Source organism: Coregonus clupeaformis, chromosome 9 (genome assembly GCF_020615455.1).
Source record: "Coregonus clupeaformis isolate EN_2021a chromosome 9, ASM2061545v1, whole genome shotgun sequence".
Classification (NCBI taxonomy): domain Eukaryota; kingdom Metazoa; phylum Chordata; class Actinopteri; order Salmoniformes; family Salmonidae; genus Coregonus; species Coregonus clupeaformis.
The window spans coordinates 3,152,735-3,171,253 of NC_059200.1; the positions used below are offsets into that span (position 1 = coordinate 3,152,735).

The window sequence follows — 18,519 nt, forward strand, 5'->3', positions numbered from 1 at the left end:
AATACTTTCAAATGCACTGTAGCTAGCAAGCTAGCCAACTTTGGGTGCTTGACTGCTGTTGTGAGGTCAGAACGCTCGGATCAACCCTACTCCTTGGCCAGAGCATCCAGTGTGCGCTCTGATTGCTCCAAGAGCGAAACACTCTTAATTTACAAACGCCCAGAGCGCACTCTGAGCGCACTCTGGCACTCCAGAGTGAATTTATGAACACACATTTAGAATTTTTGAATGTCAAAAGATCAAAAAAACTTGGTTTCCACAGGAACAATAGCAGACAATGTTCAGAAATAATTTGAATCATAACAAAACAAAATAGTTCTCCCACTAGAATATTCTTATGTCATAAGGGCCTTCATCCATAGAACATGGTTGCCCCAGGAATGATGCCAAACAGAATGTTCAGAAAACACTTGAATTACAACAAAACCAAATGATCACTCACCATTTACTCTTGAAAGAAAGTGCCATGTTTCAATTCCCAACCTTGAAAAACCAACTTCTTCCTATCAGAATAACTGATGGCCTCTCTCCAGGTGAGACCTAGCTATCTCTTGAACTGAATTGATAGTCATTCAAGTGAAAGTAGCTTGCTTGGTAACCAAAATGTTGTGCTGTAAATTCAGGGAGAAACTTTCCCTCTGGGCTCAGACTTCATTTCAACATCTAGTTTTGATTTACATTTGGTTGAGTTGTCAACTAACGTGAATTCATCATGAAATCAACAAAAAATTTTACCATGTTATTGGATTTAGGTCCAAAGTTGGGTGATAAAAAGACAAAATTCTCTTTTGGTGATGACTTTTTGCAAATCCAATTCGTTTTCCACATTGATTCAATGTCATCACATATAATTTTTTGTTCACATGATGTGGAAACAACGTTGATTCAACCACTTTTTGCCCAGTGGGTTGTTGACATTCCATATTCATCTCTGTCTAGTGTGTGACATGAGACAAATGAGCTCCTCAGCCATGCTGGGCCCCACTAGCATGCAGATGCAGGCTCCATACATGTGGCCTCAGCAGCCCAAGGGGACATGGGTCCACAGTCCTGCCCAGCTGTACTACCCACAGACATGGACAGTGAGGACCCAGGGCCACCTATCCCATTCTGCCACCCAGGCCCAGCGGGTGTCTGCCCAGTACATGCACAGTGCGCGCTGCTGGCTGCCTCAACACCAGCTACACCAAGACCAGCGTGCCACACAGTGGAGGCCTGAGTCAAACAGGATGGCCTACCAGGCTGGGGTCCCCTGGTCCTACAGGCAACACCTCACAGGATGGCCCATGGATGCTATCTTCTCCACACCGCCCCAACAAGCCCCCACTGGCCTCCTCCCTCAGGCCGGAGACAGCAGTACTCACCTGGCCCCTCACCATCAGCTTGGAGGTCCCTTCCAGGCAGGCACCAACCACCCTCTGTTCGAGTTCCAGAGCTATAACCTCAGGGCTGCAAGAGTCTCCCAGGTCTCTCTGACCCAGGTCACTGGTCCCAGCCTGTCCCTGCAGGGGTTAGGGGATAGTTCCCTGCCTGCAGTCACCTCCCTGGAGGAGGCTATGAAGATTTTTCACTGTGGGTCTGAAGATGAACCCAGCCAGCAGGCTGAGGCTGGGCTGAGTGTTCTGGTGCCACAGGGAGTGTTGTCCAGCCCCGCCCAGCAGGGTTCAGGCAGGGGTCAGTGTCCCTCCACCCTGGATCACTCCCTGGACCAGGATGACCTAGAGGCCTGTATGCAGCGCCTGCTGGAGTCCCAGGGATCAGAGGGGCCTGTGGGCATAGCCGCAGCAGGGAAGTCTGGCATGGAGTTCTTCTATGAGGTGGACAGCCTGGGCAGCCTGTGTGACCTCCAGCTGTTTGGACAGTGTGTGTCCAGCAGCAACACAGAGGAGGGCAGTGCCAACAACAACATGGAGAACTGAAATAACCACATCTTTTAGCCTTATTTTCATTACCAGGCATAGTATTATACATGTTATTTTTCATTACAAAAGCATTATAAAAAAAATGGATTGTTGAAAAATCAAAAGGACTCATGACTGCTTCCTTACTGAACTATCAAGTACTGTAGATTATATATTTGAGTGGGAAAACATTCTGCACATTAACACGTGATTAATCTTGACACAATCAAAAGATGAAGTAGAGATGAGGGCCATTAAGAGGGAGCAATGAGTCATAACAGTGTGTGTTATTCCCATGAGAGGCATAAAGAGTCAAATCCATTTAAATGCTCTACTTACTTATCCATCAAACACTATAAGGGTGGCACAGTGCAAATATAGGGAGTGTACTTGAATAACAAGCTACTGTGTAAAGTATGTAGAAAGGGTAAAGTGAAGGAACATAATAGAATGCCATGATAAGCGAGAGGGAAGATTGAGTAACGCCATCTTCCCCAGATTGAGTAGTAGATGTTCCACACCACTGATGCTTTTGTAGGATCACTTAGCAACAGGACAGACACACACACACACACACACAAAGCCTCTGATTACACAGAACTCATCACGAAACCAGGGCAATTACGAGGCTCGCCAGTGCTCAGCTCAAGAGGGCTTCAGACTCGGGTCCTCAAGAGGCCCAGCCCTGCAGGCGTCAACATCAAGGATGGAACGTTGGTTTAGGAGAGTGATGAAAAGTTGAAATGGTCTGAGGAATTAGCCAACAGCCTGGAAAGGCAGGCACGTTTCTCCATCCTCACCCCACTCCCCTCCCACTAACCCATCTGCCTGGCCTGTGATCCCCCCCGAGGGCAGTTCCCATGGATGGTGCCAAGTTGAGCATGCTCTGTAGGGTCTGGGGGAGAGGCAGGCAGGAATGATAAGAATAAAGCCGGCTGCAGATAGAGACATGCCCATTCTGCCTGGCAGTGAAGATGGCCATCATTCTTTCATTCACACATTTACAGGCGCACGTGGGTGCGCACACACACACACACTTGTATTGACACTGTTGTTTTATTATAGAATATAGCTTATGGACATGTTTAAACATACCAGCTAGAGTAAGTAGATAGGAAAGGAAAATACAAATGGCATTCCACAGATAATGTCAACATTATTTTTATTGGGGGCCATGAATGTGCATATGCAAAGTAGAAAAGTTACACTATTATGGGAAAACGTTAGATGGAGTCTATATTTAACATAAAGGAAAAAAGTCAGTGATTTAAATGAGCTCATGGTTCTATATACAGTATACATATTTACATTAAAGCTTTCCTTCTCTGATAAGATACCAAAGTAATAATGGGTGATAACAGGGGCTTTGAGAGGCCCAAATAACCAAAGAATCATAACATCTGGCAATGAATGATCAATCAAAGACTGCCATAAAAATAAGACACAATCAAAATACTATGTACAAAAAAAATCTAATACAACTGCTGGTCTCTTTAGTTCGAGACACCTCTCCCATCACATCCATGAGGAAGGGAATAGAAGAGATCCCTGACTGTTTTCAATTCCAGGACAGTTCTGTACAATCCAGTCACAGCGTGACTCCCTCCTCTGGACAGTCGTTTCCTTCACGCTCTGTCAGTTTCAAGATTACAACCTTTCTCTGGAGACGCTTGGCCAACGAGCTTGGCTGACGATCCAGAAGCTTTGGGCAGTCCTCTGCTGCTGGCTGCAGTGTGTCATGGGGGATGGAGTCCTGTGGTACTTCCTGTGGTAGGGGTATGGAGTCCTGTGGTACTTCCTGTGATAGCTCCACCCCCTGGGCCAGCAGCATGCTGGTGATATCTGTGTAGCCTCCCATCACAGCCAGGTGCAGAGGGGTGAGGCCCTGCTCGTCTGACAGACTGGCACCCTCAGGGCAGTGGACCAGAAGCTCTTCGAAGACCTCACAGTGCCCCCCTTCTGCTGCCAGGTGGCAGGGGGTACGCAGGTTTTGGTTGGTGCAGTAGGGGTCTGCCCCTTCCTCGATCAGCATCTTCACTGTGGGCAGGTGGCCGCGCTGAGCAGCGAGGTGGAGGGCGGTAAGACCCTGGGTAGTCTGGGCCTGGATGTCTGCATCATGCTTGACTAAGAGGCGGGAGGTGCTGGTGTGGCCTGTTTCAGCCGCCACATGCAGGGGGGTGTGGAGGTCCGTGGAGGTCACGTGGATGTCTGCCCCCAGCTCTATCAGGATCCTTGCCACCCTGTAATGCCCCCTATGGGAGGCCATGTGCAGCGGCGTGCGCCCATTAGTCGTCTGCCCGTCTACGTCCGCCCCAGCCTGCTTCACCAGCAATTTGACGATGCCCAGGTGGCCCTGCCAGGCAGCCAAGTGAAGCGCCGTCCAGTCATCTCTGCCCTTCACGTGGACGTCTGCCCCGCGGCTCAGAAGCACCCTGACCACGTTCTCCTGGCCATGCTGGCAGGCGATGTGTGCGGGTGTACGGCCCTGGGCGTCCGTCTCATTGATGGAGGCACCGCGGTCCAGCAGTAGGCGGGTGATGGCCTCATCCCCGTTCTGAGCAGCACAGTGCAGGGCTGTGTATTGGTCCTCGTCCCGGGCGTTGGCGTTGGTGTTCCGGCGGCCCAGCAGCAGCTCGGCCAGGCCCTTCAGGTGCTTCTCGGTGGCCAGGTGGAGGGGGGTGGAGCCATGGGCGTTGGCCAGGTTGGTGTTGGCGTGGTTGAGGAGTAGGAACTTGACGGCCTCCTCGTTGGCCTGCGTGACGGCGTGGTGGAGCAGGCTGTAGCCGCCCTCCAATAGGAGGTCCACGTCCTGAGGCTGCAGGATCTTCATCAGCTTGGACATGTCCTTGGTACGGATGGCGTCGCACAGCTTCCTCCTCTGCACCTCCCCAGAGTCTAAACAACAAGGAGATAGAAGACACAGTATAGAGTCAGGGCCAAAACCACAAAGAAACTGTTCTAAAGTTAAAGAAACACTCTGCATGCTCCAGAAGTCATTCAGAACTGTACTACTTATATGTAGGATATAACACCGTGAGAAACAAGAATTCCTGTCATCTGTTAAAGGAAACCATAGACAATGCCATGACACAGCCATCCTTACCACATGTGTTCTCTTTCTCAAAGGAGAGGGTAATGGAGTCTTGAGAGGAGAAGGCAGAGTCTACAGAGGAGATTCCTGACAGTCTCTTGCTGGTGTTGTCTTTGCTGGGACAGCAGTCCTCCTTCACATGGTCAAAGCTCCGAGATATCCCAGAGTCTACCTGACTCAGCAGCTCTGATAGGCTGTAGTCTTTCTCTGGCAACATGGCAGACCTGGGCCTGACTGGCTTCTGCTCTTTATTCTGTTGGAGACACAGCTATGTTAGAAATACAATAACAAACCCATTGACTCCTTGGCTCTTTGACAACCTTTATGTTGTTAAAACATCTAGTTATGTAGCTATGTATCTTAAATAGTTTTCCTCTCAAACCTAGTCCATTTATCATCTTCACTAATCATCACTGATCGTTTATTATCTTTACACATTGCACAATCGCACTAGTAATTTCTTCTAAACGGATGTCTAGTCAGTTCGTCACGTACACCCAGTACCCGGCATCCAGGATGTGAAACAGCAAAGAGTTAACCTAGTTAAACAATGCTTCTGGACGGCATTCTTATGTCATGATGAAACCATTTGTCAGGATCAAACATTGACTGTGTGTCTTATGGAAACAATAACAAGTCCAGTCCACAGGAAAACAATCACACAGATTTTAGACATACAGTACCAGAGGGTTTTCTAATTACATTATAGAAGAACACCAAAGCAGACTAGACTTTGACAGTTCAGTATATAGAATGGGGTGTCAGGGAAAAGAAGAGGATAGAAATCAATAGAAAAGGCAGAGGGAGAAGGCAGGGGAATATAAGTGAATGGTATGTGTGGAGGTTATACCTGGTCAGTGGTTAGTCCATTGCAGTGGTTATTCTCAGGCTCAGGGGTTTGTGTCTTGGACTCCTCTTGGGGTTTAGAACACAGCTCCTCGGCTTCTGATGTGATTTCTGCAGACAGAAGACAACAAAGGTCAGGTTTGATGTATAGAATAGCATCCCGTGGTTTAATTTTCACCTTTTCAGAAAACTATATGTACAGTACATCATGACTTTGTGTATGTACACTACCAGTCAAAACTTTGGACACACCTACTCATTCAAGGGTTATTCTTTATTTTTACATTGTAGAAAAAAAGTGAAGACATCAAAACTATGAAATAACACATATGGAATCATGTAGTAACCAAAAAGTGTTAAAGAAATCAAAATATATTTAATATTTGAGATTCTTCAAATAGCCACCCTTTGCCTTGATGACAGCTTTACACACTCTTGGCATTCTCTCAACCAGCTTCATGAGGTAGTCACCTGGAATGCATTTCAATTAACAGGTGTGCCTTCTTAAAAGTTAATTTGTGGAATTTCTTTCCTTCTTAATGCGTTTGAGCCAATCAGTTGTGTTGTGACAAGGTAGGGGGGTATACAGAAGATAGCCCTATTTGGTAATAGACCAAGTCCATATTATGGCAAGAACGGCTCAAATAAGCAAAGAGAAACAACAGTCCATCATTACTTTAAGACATGAAGGTGGGCGGTAAGAAAATAAAAATAAAAAATAATGTATGCACTCACTAACTGTAAGTCGCTCTGGATAAGAGCGTCTGCTAAATGACTAAAATGTAAAATGTAAATGGTCAGTCAATACGGAACATTTTAAGAACTTTGAAAGTTTCTTCAAGTGCAGTCTCAAAAACAATCAAGCGCTATGATGAAACTGGCTCTCATGAGGACCGCCACAGGAATGGAAGACCCAGAGTTACCTCTGCTGCAGAGGATAAGTTCATTAGAGTTACCAGCCTCAGAAATTGCAGCCCAAATAAATGCTTCACAGAGTTCAAGTCACAGACACATCTCAACATCAACTGTTCAGAGTGGACTGTGTGAATCAGGCCTTCATGATCAAATTGCTGCAAAGAAACCACTACTAAAGGACACCAATAATAAGAAGAGACCTGCTTGGGCCAAGAAACACGAGCAATGGACATTAGACCGGTGGAAATGTGTCCTTTGGTCTGGAGTCCAAATTGGAGATTCTTGGTTCCAACCGCCGTCTTTGTGAGACGCGGTGTGGGTGAACGGATGATCTCTGCATGTGTATTTCCCACCGTAAAGCATGGAGGAGGTGTTATGGTGTGGGGGTGCTTTGTTGGTGACACTGTCTGTGATATATTTAGAATTCAAAGCACACTTAACCAGCATGGCTACCACAGCATTCTGCAGCAATACGCCATCCCATCTGGTTTGGGCTTAGTGGGACTATCATTTGTTTTTCAACAGGACAATGACCCAACACACCTCCAGGCTGTGTAAGGGCTATTTTACCAAGAAGGAGAGTGATGAAGTGCTGCATCAGATGACCAGGCCTCCACAATCCCCCGACCTCAACCCAATTGAGATGGTTTGGGATGAGTCGGACGGCAGAGTGAAGGAAACAAGTGCTCAGCATACGTGGGAACTCCTTCTAGACTGTTGGAAAAGCATTCCAGGTGAAGCTGGTTGAGAGAATGCCAAGAGTGTGCAAAGCTGTCATCCATATGTGTTATTTCATAGTTTTGATGTCTTCACTATTATTCTACAACGTAGAAAATAGTTAAAATAAAGAAACACCCATCCTTTACAGACATAGGCCCCATTGGGTCTCTACTCACCCTGGAAGCTGGGTCTGGCATCAGGTAAGGGGGCCCAGCAGCGCTGCATGAGGCTCAGAAACCCTGTGCAGGCCTGGGGTCGACTCCGGGGCACAACATTGAGATCAGGACGCACCCCTCTCACCACCTTCAACATGATCTGCAGGATGGTGTTCTCCCCTGGAGGAAATAGAGGACATAGAGATACAATCAACACAAAATATAAGACACATTGATACACTTAATTAATTGATCTACTGTTCATATGATAACTCAGTCCATAAGGTGTACCAGGCCCCATTATTTAAAGCCTGGATCATATCAATGAATAATGCCTTGATCGCGTGCTGGTGAAAGTATGGAAAAGCAACATAAACGAATGTCTGGGTAGGACCGATTCTAGTATGTACACTTTATTATTATCATCTTTCTGTATGCTCAGATAAGGAAGGCGTTTAGATGTTTTGTTTCTCTCTCCCACCAGGCCTGGAAAAACCTCTCAGACTTTCTTGGTCATGGTCTCTTTGTTATCAAGCATTGGGACCAGCCAGACAGCCAGCCAGCCAGCCAGTCAGTGGAGTTAAGCTCAGATCACCTTGGCTTATTTTGTAGCTTTAATACCATTCAATAGAAGGAGGAGGAACATGGGAGGAGGAGATGGAAAAGTACTTTTCTAGGGCTTCATTAATGGCGGACACAGGTGCCAGTGCCAACGTTGTCACTGCCCTGATCAAGAGCTTTCAATTCAAAGGATATGCCTGGGGAAAACACCTGTCAGCCTGCCTGCCCTGGAATTCACCAGGTAAACACTCAACGGCACCGTCAATATGTGCACTGTGACTAAATGTCTGTTACCTTCACTTAGTGAGATGCCGGACAAACTAACATGGGTGGTCATGTCACAAGGAGTCTATGGGCTTAATCGCGGTGCAGGAACCTGGCCATTTGAGTTTAAGAAAGACTAGGAGTGAATCTTATAAGACAAACCCTAAAGGACTACAAGGTGTCTCACACCAATCCTCAATCTATCCATCAATTTCCTCAACATGTCTCACCTTGGTAAGGTTTCTTCTGTGTGAGAATTCCCCAGATGACGATCGAAAAGCTGTAACAGGAAGGGAACAACAGGTCAGTATCAAGGAATACTAATAAAAGTGATCAATTAATGAATGACCTACTCACTATGTGTTTTCCAAGCATAATTTATAACTGGTTAATATACATCCATTTCATATTCATAGTGATTAAAACAAATATTGTCAAAACAAACAATGGAGGGGAGAAGTGAAAAAAACTAACATCAAGACTAAGCATTAAACAGACAACGTTCCACTCCTCTGGCAGACAAGGACAGAGAGAAGTGAAGGTGAAGACTCTCACCTGTAGACGTCATGCTTGGTGTCTGACACCCTGTCCTTCTCGATGATGCTCTCCGGCGGCAGATAGGCGATGGTGCCACAGAAACCATCACGGCTGATTTCATCAACCCTGGATAGGCCGTTCCACCGGGCCAGACCAAAATCTGATATCTGAAGGGGGAGATACAGAATATATCTTGTTAAAACAAGAACCTACTTGATCTCTCCCTTTCCCATTTGTTGTCATGGCTATGGCTACCTATGACTAACTTTACCCTCAACCTGATGGCTGAGCCCTTATTGTATTCTATGCATCCAGAGCCATGATGAGGGCAGTGGCAGCCATGTCCTGTCCCAGCCTGAGGGTGCTTTCCTTACCTCTCGTGTCAGGAGTTGAGGCCCTGTTTGACTGTGAGTTACATGCGTGGGCGAGCAGCTGAACACACACTCAGTCAGTGTTGGCAGAGTACTGTACTCAGCCTGTTAAGACAGGCCCAGGCTACGTGTTTACATGAAGGTATTAAAACAGAAGAGGTTCCCACCCATTTCTCCTCCACCTCCAACCATTAGTCATCCAGTGTGAGGTAGGAGAGCAAGTGGGATGAAGGCTGGGAGGGAGACACCTTTCTGCCCGTAGCATGTGTGTGCAGCAGGGCGGCCGTTTAAAGCAAAATGAAAGTGTATAACAGATTTCCTCCCTTCATACCTCTCAGCTGAAATTAACGCCTGAACAAATCCTATTAAAGGACACACTGTACCACATGAAAGCTCTTGAGTTTGGGCTGTTGTTTTAAAGAGTCATTCTGTAGTAGAAATTACATAATTTGAGTGAAGGTTTGCTAAATGCTCACCATAAGGTAAAATCAGACTTTTCTATTGGACAGTGTATTGATTTTTACATATTTATGTTAATTAAATGGTCTAAAATATTTTGGCAGCTGAGACTCAGGCCTTTACTACATCAGCTCTGCTCAATATGATTCAACATAACACACTATGACATAATACTGTGGCTAGGTGTACCACCAATCTGCTGAACCAGTAGCAGTAGTAACAGTTACGGAAGCAGTAGCAATAGGAGTGTTTGGTTTAGTTCACCCGGCGCATCAGGCAGGCAGATTCAGCATTGAGAACCAATGCAATGTGTATTTTAGGACCAATGGTCTCAAATGTGCAAGCACTGCCCACACCGTGCCCTGTGCGAACTCCAACCAACACACCAAGTAACTGTTGTGTCTCACCTTGACGTGGTAGTGTGCGTCCAGTAGGATGTTGGCAGGTTTTAGGTCCAGGTGCAGGAGGGGTGGGCTCATGCAGTGCAGGAAGTTCATGCCCACTGCAGTCTCGTGGATGATCCTGAAGCGTAGCTCCCAGGGCAGAGGCTCAGCAGCCAGCAGGGTCTCTAGGGAACCTGTCTCCATGTACTCCATCACCAGGCCCTGGGAGTTCCCACAGATCCCATACACTGGCAGGATGTAGCGGAACTTAGCCGCCTCCATCTTCTTAGCCTCCTCCAGTAGCACCGCTCGCTCCCTACAGAGGACATGCTTGTCTGTTAACTTACTTCGACTTCATCACGCCAAGTGGGCATAAAGGCCTCGTATACCTGTCTGTTTAGACTGAACTACATAACTCATACAGATAACAGAGAATTTAAATGTAGCCGTCTTCCTAAATCTACCCATCCATCTACGTCCCTTGATCCACAGAACAAATTCAGAAAATGCTGTTATTTTATTTTATCTTACTTACACAGGTATTCAAAGGCTTGTTAAAACAGCACCATTTGAAAAACCTTTTACCATCGACCCAAATTACACCAGGGAATACAAGGAGACAGCAAACTGAGATGCATGGGCTTTCCCATGCATTAACCTGTCTCTCTGACAGGTTAAATCAGTGAACCCCCTGCAGACATGAGGAATTTATGGGACAGAGATTCTCCAAGTATGTCAGCCAGGCAGATCTGTCCGAGCGACATTCCTCAGAGAGCCAAAGCATCCAGCTTGGTTTGGAGTTATGAACACAACAGACCTCTTGTTCCCTATGCCCTTGTTGCTCAACCTTTGAACAATAACCTATTATTACCTTTATCAGTGTTAGCTCGGCTAGGCTAGCAGACTCAAAAAGAGCCGTGTAGCCCATCACCATAGAGATCTAAAGGGAGGTGATAAACTGCTTAATCATCATGAATAATGTGTGTGTATACAGTAGTGTCTTCACTACAAAGGCAATGAGCAACAACTTGGGTTTTCAAAGGATTCATTGAATATTAAATCAGCATGCTGATAAGATCTTAAAAAGTAAAAAGTAAAATAAACGATGTAGTGTAGTCTCTCTGTCACTAAGGCAGCCATTTCTTTATGTTTCGAGGGGGGCAATTCCATGGTAACGGAATTACGAAGAGACTCAGACTTTTTACTTTAAGATGTATACCAAACAAAAACCATTGACTTCAAAGTTTAAAAAACCCTACAACTCTATGCACAACCACTACTTTTAACAATTTCCACTGAAAATTTTACAAAAACACACTGGAAGAACTGTGCAGATACAAGTTGTGTAACAGAAAACTGAGGGAGATTTTACCGCAATTCTATTACCAAACTTTTGCGTCCGTACTGTTTTTCCAGTAAATGATTTTTTTTATTAATTTACTGTGTAAATTGTTAAAAGTGTCATTGTGCATTGAGTTGTATGGAGTCTCAGCGTAATTCTGTTATCTTGGAATTGCCAAGGGGTAAATTATCAAATCATTCAAGTTCAATAAAAGTGTAAGCCATTTCATCAAATAAATCTGACAAGCATGAAAAATCTGTGTAAATGTGTGGAGTTAGGAGAGTGTTTTATCCAAGAGGCTCAGCCTTTTCTGTTACCATCTACACGGCACTAGTGTCTCATTCGCACCACCTCCTCACCCCGACCCCACAAACAATAAAACAAGACTTTCGTGAACTAACACTCGCACTTGACTTTTTTCCCCCCTTACTAGCTCTGACCTTGCTGATAGCTTTGAGGAAAAATGTACTTACTATGACTGTGATATGTGGTTGTCCCACCTATCTATTCTAAAATGAATGCACTAATTGTAAATTGCTCTGGATTAGAGCGTCAGCTAAATTACTAAAATCTAAAAATCTCAAATGTAAATTGCAGGCTGTCTTTTCAAACAGCTATTACACTAAAAGGGCATTATCATCATTTTCACATTATTATTCCAACATCATAGTGTGTAAATATATATAAAACAAGTTGAGACCGGTGGGTCCACCCCAAAGTGCCACGTGTCATGATGACGCTCACCTGTCTCGATCAATGTGAGAAGATTTGAAAGACAAGATGGCGGCATACACATTGTTGGATTACTTCATGGAGCAAAACATTTATTTTAATAACGGAGCATTTTCTAAATTCAAACGAACCACCTGCAACTGGACACTGACATTTTAGAAGGTACATGTTTGGCCGAATCGAGAACAAAGATAGTATTCCCAAGTTAAAAGTGTTTTACATATATTTCAATACTGAGGTTGGAATAATACAGTGAAATTGTGAAAATTATGATAATGCCCTTTTAGTGTAAGAGCTGTTTGAAAAGACTGCCTGAAATGTTAGCCTGTTTTAGTGGGATGGAGTTTTGGCCTGCCTTGTTACATCACCAGGCGGTAAATTAGTTAATAGACTAATAAGAAAGAGAGTTCCAAACCTCTCTGCCAATAACAGCTAGTTTTCAGTTTTCCCCTCCCCACAGTCCTAGCAAAATTATTGCTTGAGAAATTGTTCTTTGCTATGAAGCTATGTGTATTTTGGGTTCTTTTTGACCATTTTAATGGAAAACAATCACAGTACGTTACTTAATTGTAAACAACTGCATTGGACCTTTAAGGTTGGTTAAAAAGTATCTGTGCTATGCCAAACAGTACCTATCCTGTAATGGCTAATGGAGCATCACATTAGCCCGTTACAATTCGCTAGCTAGCTTTGAGTCAGAGGACTGTGTGGAAGCAGGGAGCAGGCAGGCAAATTACAGTTTATGTACTTTTCAGTTGTTGAGAGAAGATAGCATCTTTAGTTCAGGTTCAGTGGGTGCCACGAGTCTAGCTACTATGGATTGGAGGAGGATGTCAATGATTGTCATTGGCAAAGCTAAAGAACTTCCTCCTGGTGCTGTGTATGACATATTTTTCTCTGTGAATGTTTTGCAAAAGCAGTAGGGTAGAGAAGTGAGATAAATGGTCATAGGAAGTAACACAATCAAACACAAAAAAAGGAGGCAATAAACTCTGTCGTGTTTGTGAGTTTCTGCTAACGGACGATTCCCTGTAAAAAAGTCAACCTGAGCATGCACAAATAAAGTTAGTTATAGACCTTAAGGATAATTATGAATGTGGTTTCATTCGGAAATATGTTGGAGTTCAGGCTTTATTCAAAAATGTTGACCATTACAGAGTAGGTGGCCAAGTCTCAAAAAAGGCTTTTCAGTCAATCATATTGAACTACTTTTAGAAAGGGCTCACAGTCTTTGTTTCTCCACTCACAGCTCTCCCCCAGTATTAGTTAAGAAGATGAGATGTTAATTAAGCAATATATACTGAATTGAAGTGTCTTGAGTTTTGTTTGCGTGTTCTACAGTCTTGTAAAGATAGGTGACTGGGACTATGTAACATACATAACCTTTTTTAGGAAAAGTTTTTAAAAAAACAAGAACTACATCGGATCATCTTGAAACTTTCTCTTTAAAGCCAACTTTCATCAAGGTTTTATATGGTGTGCAAAGCTATCATCAAGGCAAAGGGTGGATACATTGAAGAATCTCAAATAGAAAATATATTTTGATTTGTTTAACACTTTTTTGGTTACTACATGATTCCATGTGTGTTATTTCACAGTTTTGATGTCTTCACTATTATTCTACAATGTAGAAAATAGTAAAAATAAAGAAAAACCCTGGAATGAGTAGGTGTGTCCAAACTTTTGACTGGTACTGTATAACGGTTGATTTTCCTCTCTGAAGTAATAATGTAAATGACAATCTTTTCAAAATTATAGTTTGTGTTCAGCCACGCCTTTCCTTCGAAAATGCAATCCATGTTTTGACCTAAGACTTACAAACTCACAGACTTCTGCTAATATGTTCAGTCTCCCCAAAAAGCTTGTCCATTTAATGTAACATCCAGAACGCTTCTTATTTGCTTTATTTCTCCAACATATCAATATTTACAAGTCCACTTTTTTGGGGTATACACTACCCCCAAGGGGTACTATAGACACACACACACACATCAAACGTTAAATTTTTTTGTCCATTCTCTGAGACATTTAAGTTGTGATTTTGCGTGCAACTGTAATATCCATAATGCTGGAATTGCCCTGAATGACTCAAATGTAATATACACTGAGTGTACAAAACATTTAGAACACCTTCCTAATATTGAGTTGCACCCCCCCTTTTGCTCTCAGAACAGCCTCAATTTGTCGGGGCGTGGACTCTACATGGTGTCGAAAGCATTCCACAGGGATGCTGGCCCATGTTGACTCCAATGCCTCCCACAGTTGTGTCAAGTTGGCTGGACGTCCTTTGGGTGGTGGACCATTCTTGATACACACAGGAAACTGTTGAGCGTGAAAAATCCAGCAGCATTGCAGTTCTTGACACAAACTGATGCGCCTGGCACCTACTACCATACCCAGTTCAAAGGCACTTAAATATTTTGTCTTGCCAATTCATCCTCTGAATGGCACACATACACAGTCCATGTCTCAATTGTCTCAATGCTTAAAAATCCTTCTTTAACCTGTCTTCTCCCCTTCATCTACACTGATAGAAGTGTATTTAACAAGTGACATCAATAAGGGATCATAGCTTACACCTGGGTTCACCTGGTCAGTATGTCAGAAAGAACAGGTGTTCTTAATGTTTTGTACACTCAGTATAAGTGTCTGTGACTAAATCTCTCAACAAGTCAACGGCAGAAAGTTCAGCCTTTGGTCTGTGGGTATATTGCCTCAAGTGAAATGAAGTTAAGGAGCAACCTGATCCAATCATTGTCTTCAAAGCTGTAAAAGCTCTCAAAATGACAGAGGGTCAGAATGGTTAAAGTGCTCTACATTGTAAGCCTCTTGAATACAATGTTCCCAACCTCATGCTCTGACACCTTTAGAAACATTAACTTGATATGCCACTGAAAAATGCCAAATGCACTAATATTTTCCACTGCTGGTGAATGTAAATAACACTTTTTGTGCCAAAGGAATTAAAGGATATTGTACAGATTCTTTAGATAATGTCATTTGCACATCCACTCTGCTACATTTTGAAATCAAGTTGAAAGTCAATTAAGACTTGGTAGTCCTCTTTGAGGTTTCTGGAGGGAGAGATTGTTTCCTCCTGCTGTTGAGGACATGAACCACGCAGGAGGGCAGAGAGGTGTTGTAAGAGAGGAAGGAACGTGCTAGCATAATGTTGAACTTTTCCCCCCAGCACACCATGACACATGCACGCACACACACTTGGTACTACACATGGCATAAAAGTCATACTACTTCTCATAATCATGAGTCAATACAAAAACATCATCACCAAACTGAAGAAGCGGTTACATTCCAGAGACATAGTGTAATCTCAAGTAGGGTCTCCTGGAGAAAGGGCCAGGCATTAGAGTAAAGAAGACTGATCTGTTTATTGGAGCCAGCCGCCTTTGTGACTGGGCTTGTTGTTGGGTCATTTTGATATGGACAGCATAATTCAGCCCCAGGGAATTGTGGTGGTGATGCCACCATTGGTGAAATGGTCCTCTTTCCCACAGTACAGCAGAGCATGAGGGGGCATCACGGTCCTCTGTAGCTCAATTGGTAGAGCATGGCGCTTGTAACGCCAGGGTAGTGGGTTCGATCCCCGGGACCACCCATACGTATAAATGTATGCACACATGACTGTAAACCGCTTTGGATAAAAGCGTCTGCTAAATGGCATATTATTATTACATTAAAAAAAAAATCTATCCAAACATTCTTGAACTGTCAAACATTCACAGGTGTACTGCTCAAGGGCCCTCCATTGTAACCGCATGTGAATGACTGCTCAGTGCTCACCTCAAAAACATTTACATAATAGAAATGTACTCCCATACATATCCAGAATCCAGAAGATGATGAGTCTGTGACATAAGGCTGAATAAATTCCCAGCATACGTCAAACCCTCTGATAGATTAACAAACTCATAATCACAGAGAACTACAGCTTTTTACTCTGAAGCCCACGGAGGATATCAAACAGATAACATGTAGTCTAGGCTTAAATACTTGAAACAACATTCTTCACACTTTTAACACCATCAACCCCAGAATAAAAACAGCTGTCCAACTTACTTATCATCTACCTGAGGGCAGGGTGGGCACTTGATAGCCAGCCATGTTTTCCACTGTACATGTCGGACTTTGTATACTTGTCCAAAGCCGCCAGAGCCTATTTTCTCCCAGCTCCCAAACTCAGAGGAATCAAAGGTTCTCAGCAGCCCCATATTCCCATGGGAAGGGTCCGGAACATCCATATCCGTCTTTAGAAAGGCTTGCGTGGTGTTAAAATCTCCAAATCCTTATTTTTTCCCTCTTCAACACACATTCAGAAGACGTAAACATACACACCTGCCTAACTACTAAGCGCTCCCTTCCTTGTTTTTCCCCGCTTGCCTAACTCAATCTTGCCCCTCCTTCTCTTCAGGTGAAAGGAGGGGAAGAGCCTATAGTTGTGACATCATTTCCTGGGTCTGGCCAGACAGACAGATAACAGTCTTTCCAGGTAGCACGCCACTGACCAGGTTTATCATTAATCCAAGCCCCTGAGCCCCAACTCGCTCATATTTCTGGCAATATGTATTTATTTATTTGTAAATAAGATGGAATTCAAGAACAGTGAAATGTTGGGAAATCACCCAATAACTTTGTCCCTCTTGAGAACCCTAACACTACCAAAGACCCTGTAAATACCCTGAGGAGTCGTTGGGAATATCCTTCAACAATGGTTTGTTGCGTGATATTGCCCAGGAGGCTCTGGTTTGGAATGTGTTCATCTGGGAAGTATACTAGCCTATTCATTTGAGGTATACTACTGGTATAAATTTATCCAAAACCACCTGCCTGATTCCTTTCCTGTTCACACTGAATGAGACATGCCAGTGACTCAGCAGGTGTCATATATATCAGCAAACATGAACAATGACTGTAAGTAGAGAAGACCTGTTCCTCAGAAGTATCAGTGGTGGAAAAACTACCCAATTGACATACTTTTTAATAAAAGTTAACTTAATAGAAAATGACAAGTAAAAGTCACCTAATAAAATGCTAGTTGAGTAAGTCTAAAAGTACTTGGTTTTAAATATACTTAAGTATCAAAAGTAAATGTAATTGCTAAAATGTAATTAGGTATAAAAAATAAAACTACAAATAATTTCAAATTCCTTATATTAAGCAAACCAGAAGGCACCCTTTAATCTATTTATTTACTGATAGCCAGGGGCACACTCCAACATAATTTACAAACGAAGCATGTGTGTTTAGTGAGTCCGCCAGATCAGAGGCAGTAAGGATGACCAGGGATGTTCTCTTGAGAAGTGCGTGAATTGGACCGTTTTCCTGTCCTGCGAAGCATTCAAAATGTAACAAATACTTTTTGGTGTCAGGGTAAATGTATGGACTAAAAAGTACATTATTTTCTTTAGGAATGTAGTGAAGTAAAAGTTGTCAAAAATATAAATAGTAAAGTACAGATACCCCAAAAAACTAATTAAGTAGTACTTTAAAGTATTTTAACGTAATACTTTACACCATTGAAAAGTATTACGTTTATAGAAGCTCCTCCATGAATTAAGAAGTACGATTTATAATGAGAGCGGTTCGAAAATGTGATTGTCTTGGTTTATGGTTTACATATTCAGAGGGAAATCCCCCCCAAAATCAGATTTTTCTTACAACACATTTACATTTTAGTCATTTAGCAGACGCTCTTACCCAGAGCGACTTGCAGTTAATGCATTCATTTTAAAATAGCTAGGTGAGGCAACCACATCACAATCGCAGTAAGTACATTTTTCCTCAATAAAGAAGTTATCAGCAACGTTAGTGCTAGTAGTGAAATACAATATAATCCCTCAACCTGCGCTTCCACAGACCCCCTCGAACTACAGAACACTTCTTATCCTGATTTCTATTAACATACAGGGGTGTAAATGGGCCATGTGGGAAACAATAATGAAATCTTAGCAGTTTATGAGGCAGCCTACTTCACACCATAGTGACGCACATCACCACAGAGACAGTGTTTAATACTTGGGGCTAATAGACAACACAGACACTTCACATAGGAACATTAACAGCAGTTGAAGGTGTCAACCCTGAAAATGAGGGTCTTTTGAGGTGATGGTCCATCTAGTCCACACCTCAATTTAATGTGGATGTTTATCCTTCTTGTGGGTGTTGACACACACCTTGGCCCCTGACTGTGGAAGGAGACAATAGCAAGAACCATACATACAAAA

At 43.5% G+C, this 18,519-nt stretch overlaps 2 protein-coding genes across 2 annotated transcripts; one reads left to right on the forward strand and one right to left on the reverse strand.

Annotated features, from left to right (window-relative positions):
• The first annotated feature begins 442 nt into the window (after nucleotides 1-442).
• On the forward strand, nucleotides 443-1,980 carry LOC121574323. The gene is made up of 2 exons (XM_041886939.1): nucleotides 443-533; nucleotides 940-1,980. The coding sequence occupies exons 1-2, from the start codon at nucleotides 467-469 to the stop codon at nucleotides 1,917-1,919; spliced, it is 1,047 nt and encodes a 348-aa protein (XP_041742873.1). The 5' UTR covers nucleotides 443-466; the 3' UTR covers nucleotides 1,920-1,980.
• Nucleotides 1,981-3,046: 1,066 nt separating this feature from the next.
• On the reverse strand, nucleotides 3,047-16,683 carry LOC121573572 (receptor-interacting serine/threonine-protein kinase 4). Its single transcript, XM_041885660.1, has 8 exons — nucleotides 16,355-16,683; nucleotides 10,228-10,519; nucleotides 9,009-9,157; nucleotides 8,684-8,733; nucleotides 7,650-7,808; nucleotides 5,843-5,949; nucleotides 5,005-5,245; nucleotides 3,047-4,796 (listed from the first exon to the last, which is right to left on the reverse strand). Exons 1-8 carry the CDS (start codon nucleotides 16,534-16,536, stop codon nucleotides 3,490-3,492), a joined length of 2,487 nt encoding a protein of 828 aa, XP_041741594.1. The 5' UTR covers nucleotides 16,537-16,683; the 3' UTR covers nucleotides 3,047-3,489.
• Nucleotides 16,684-18,519: the final 1,836 nt, after the last annotated feature.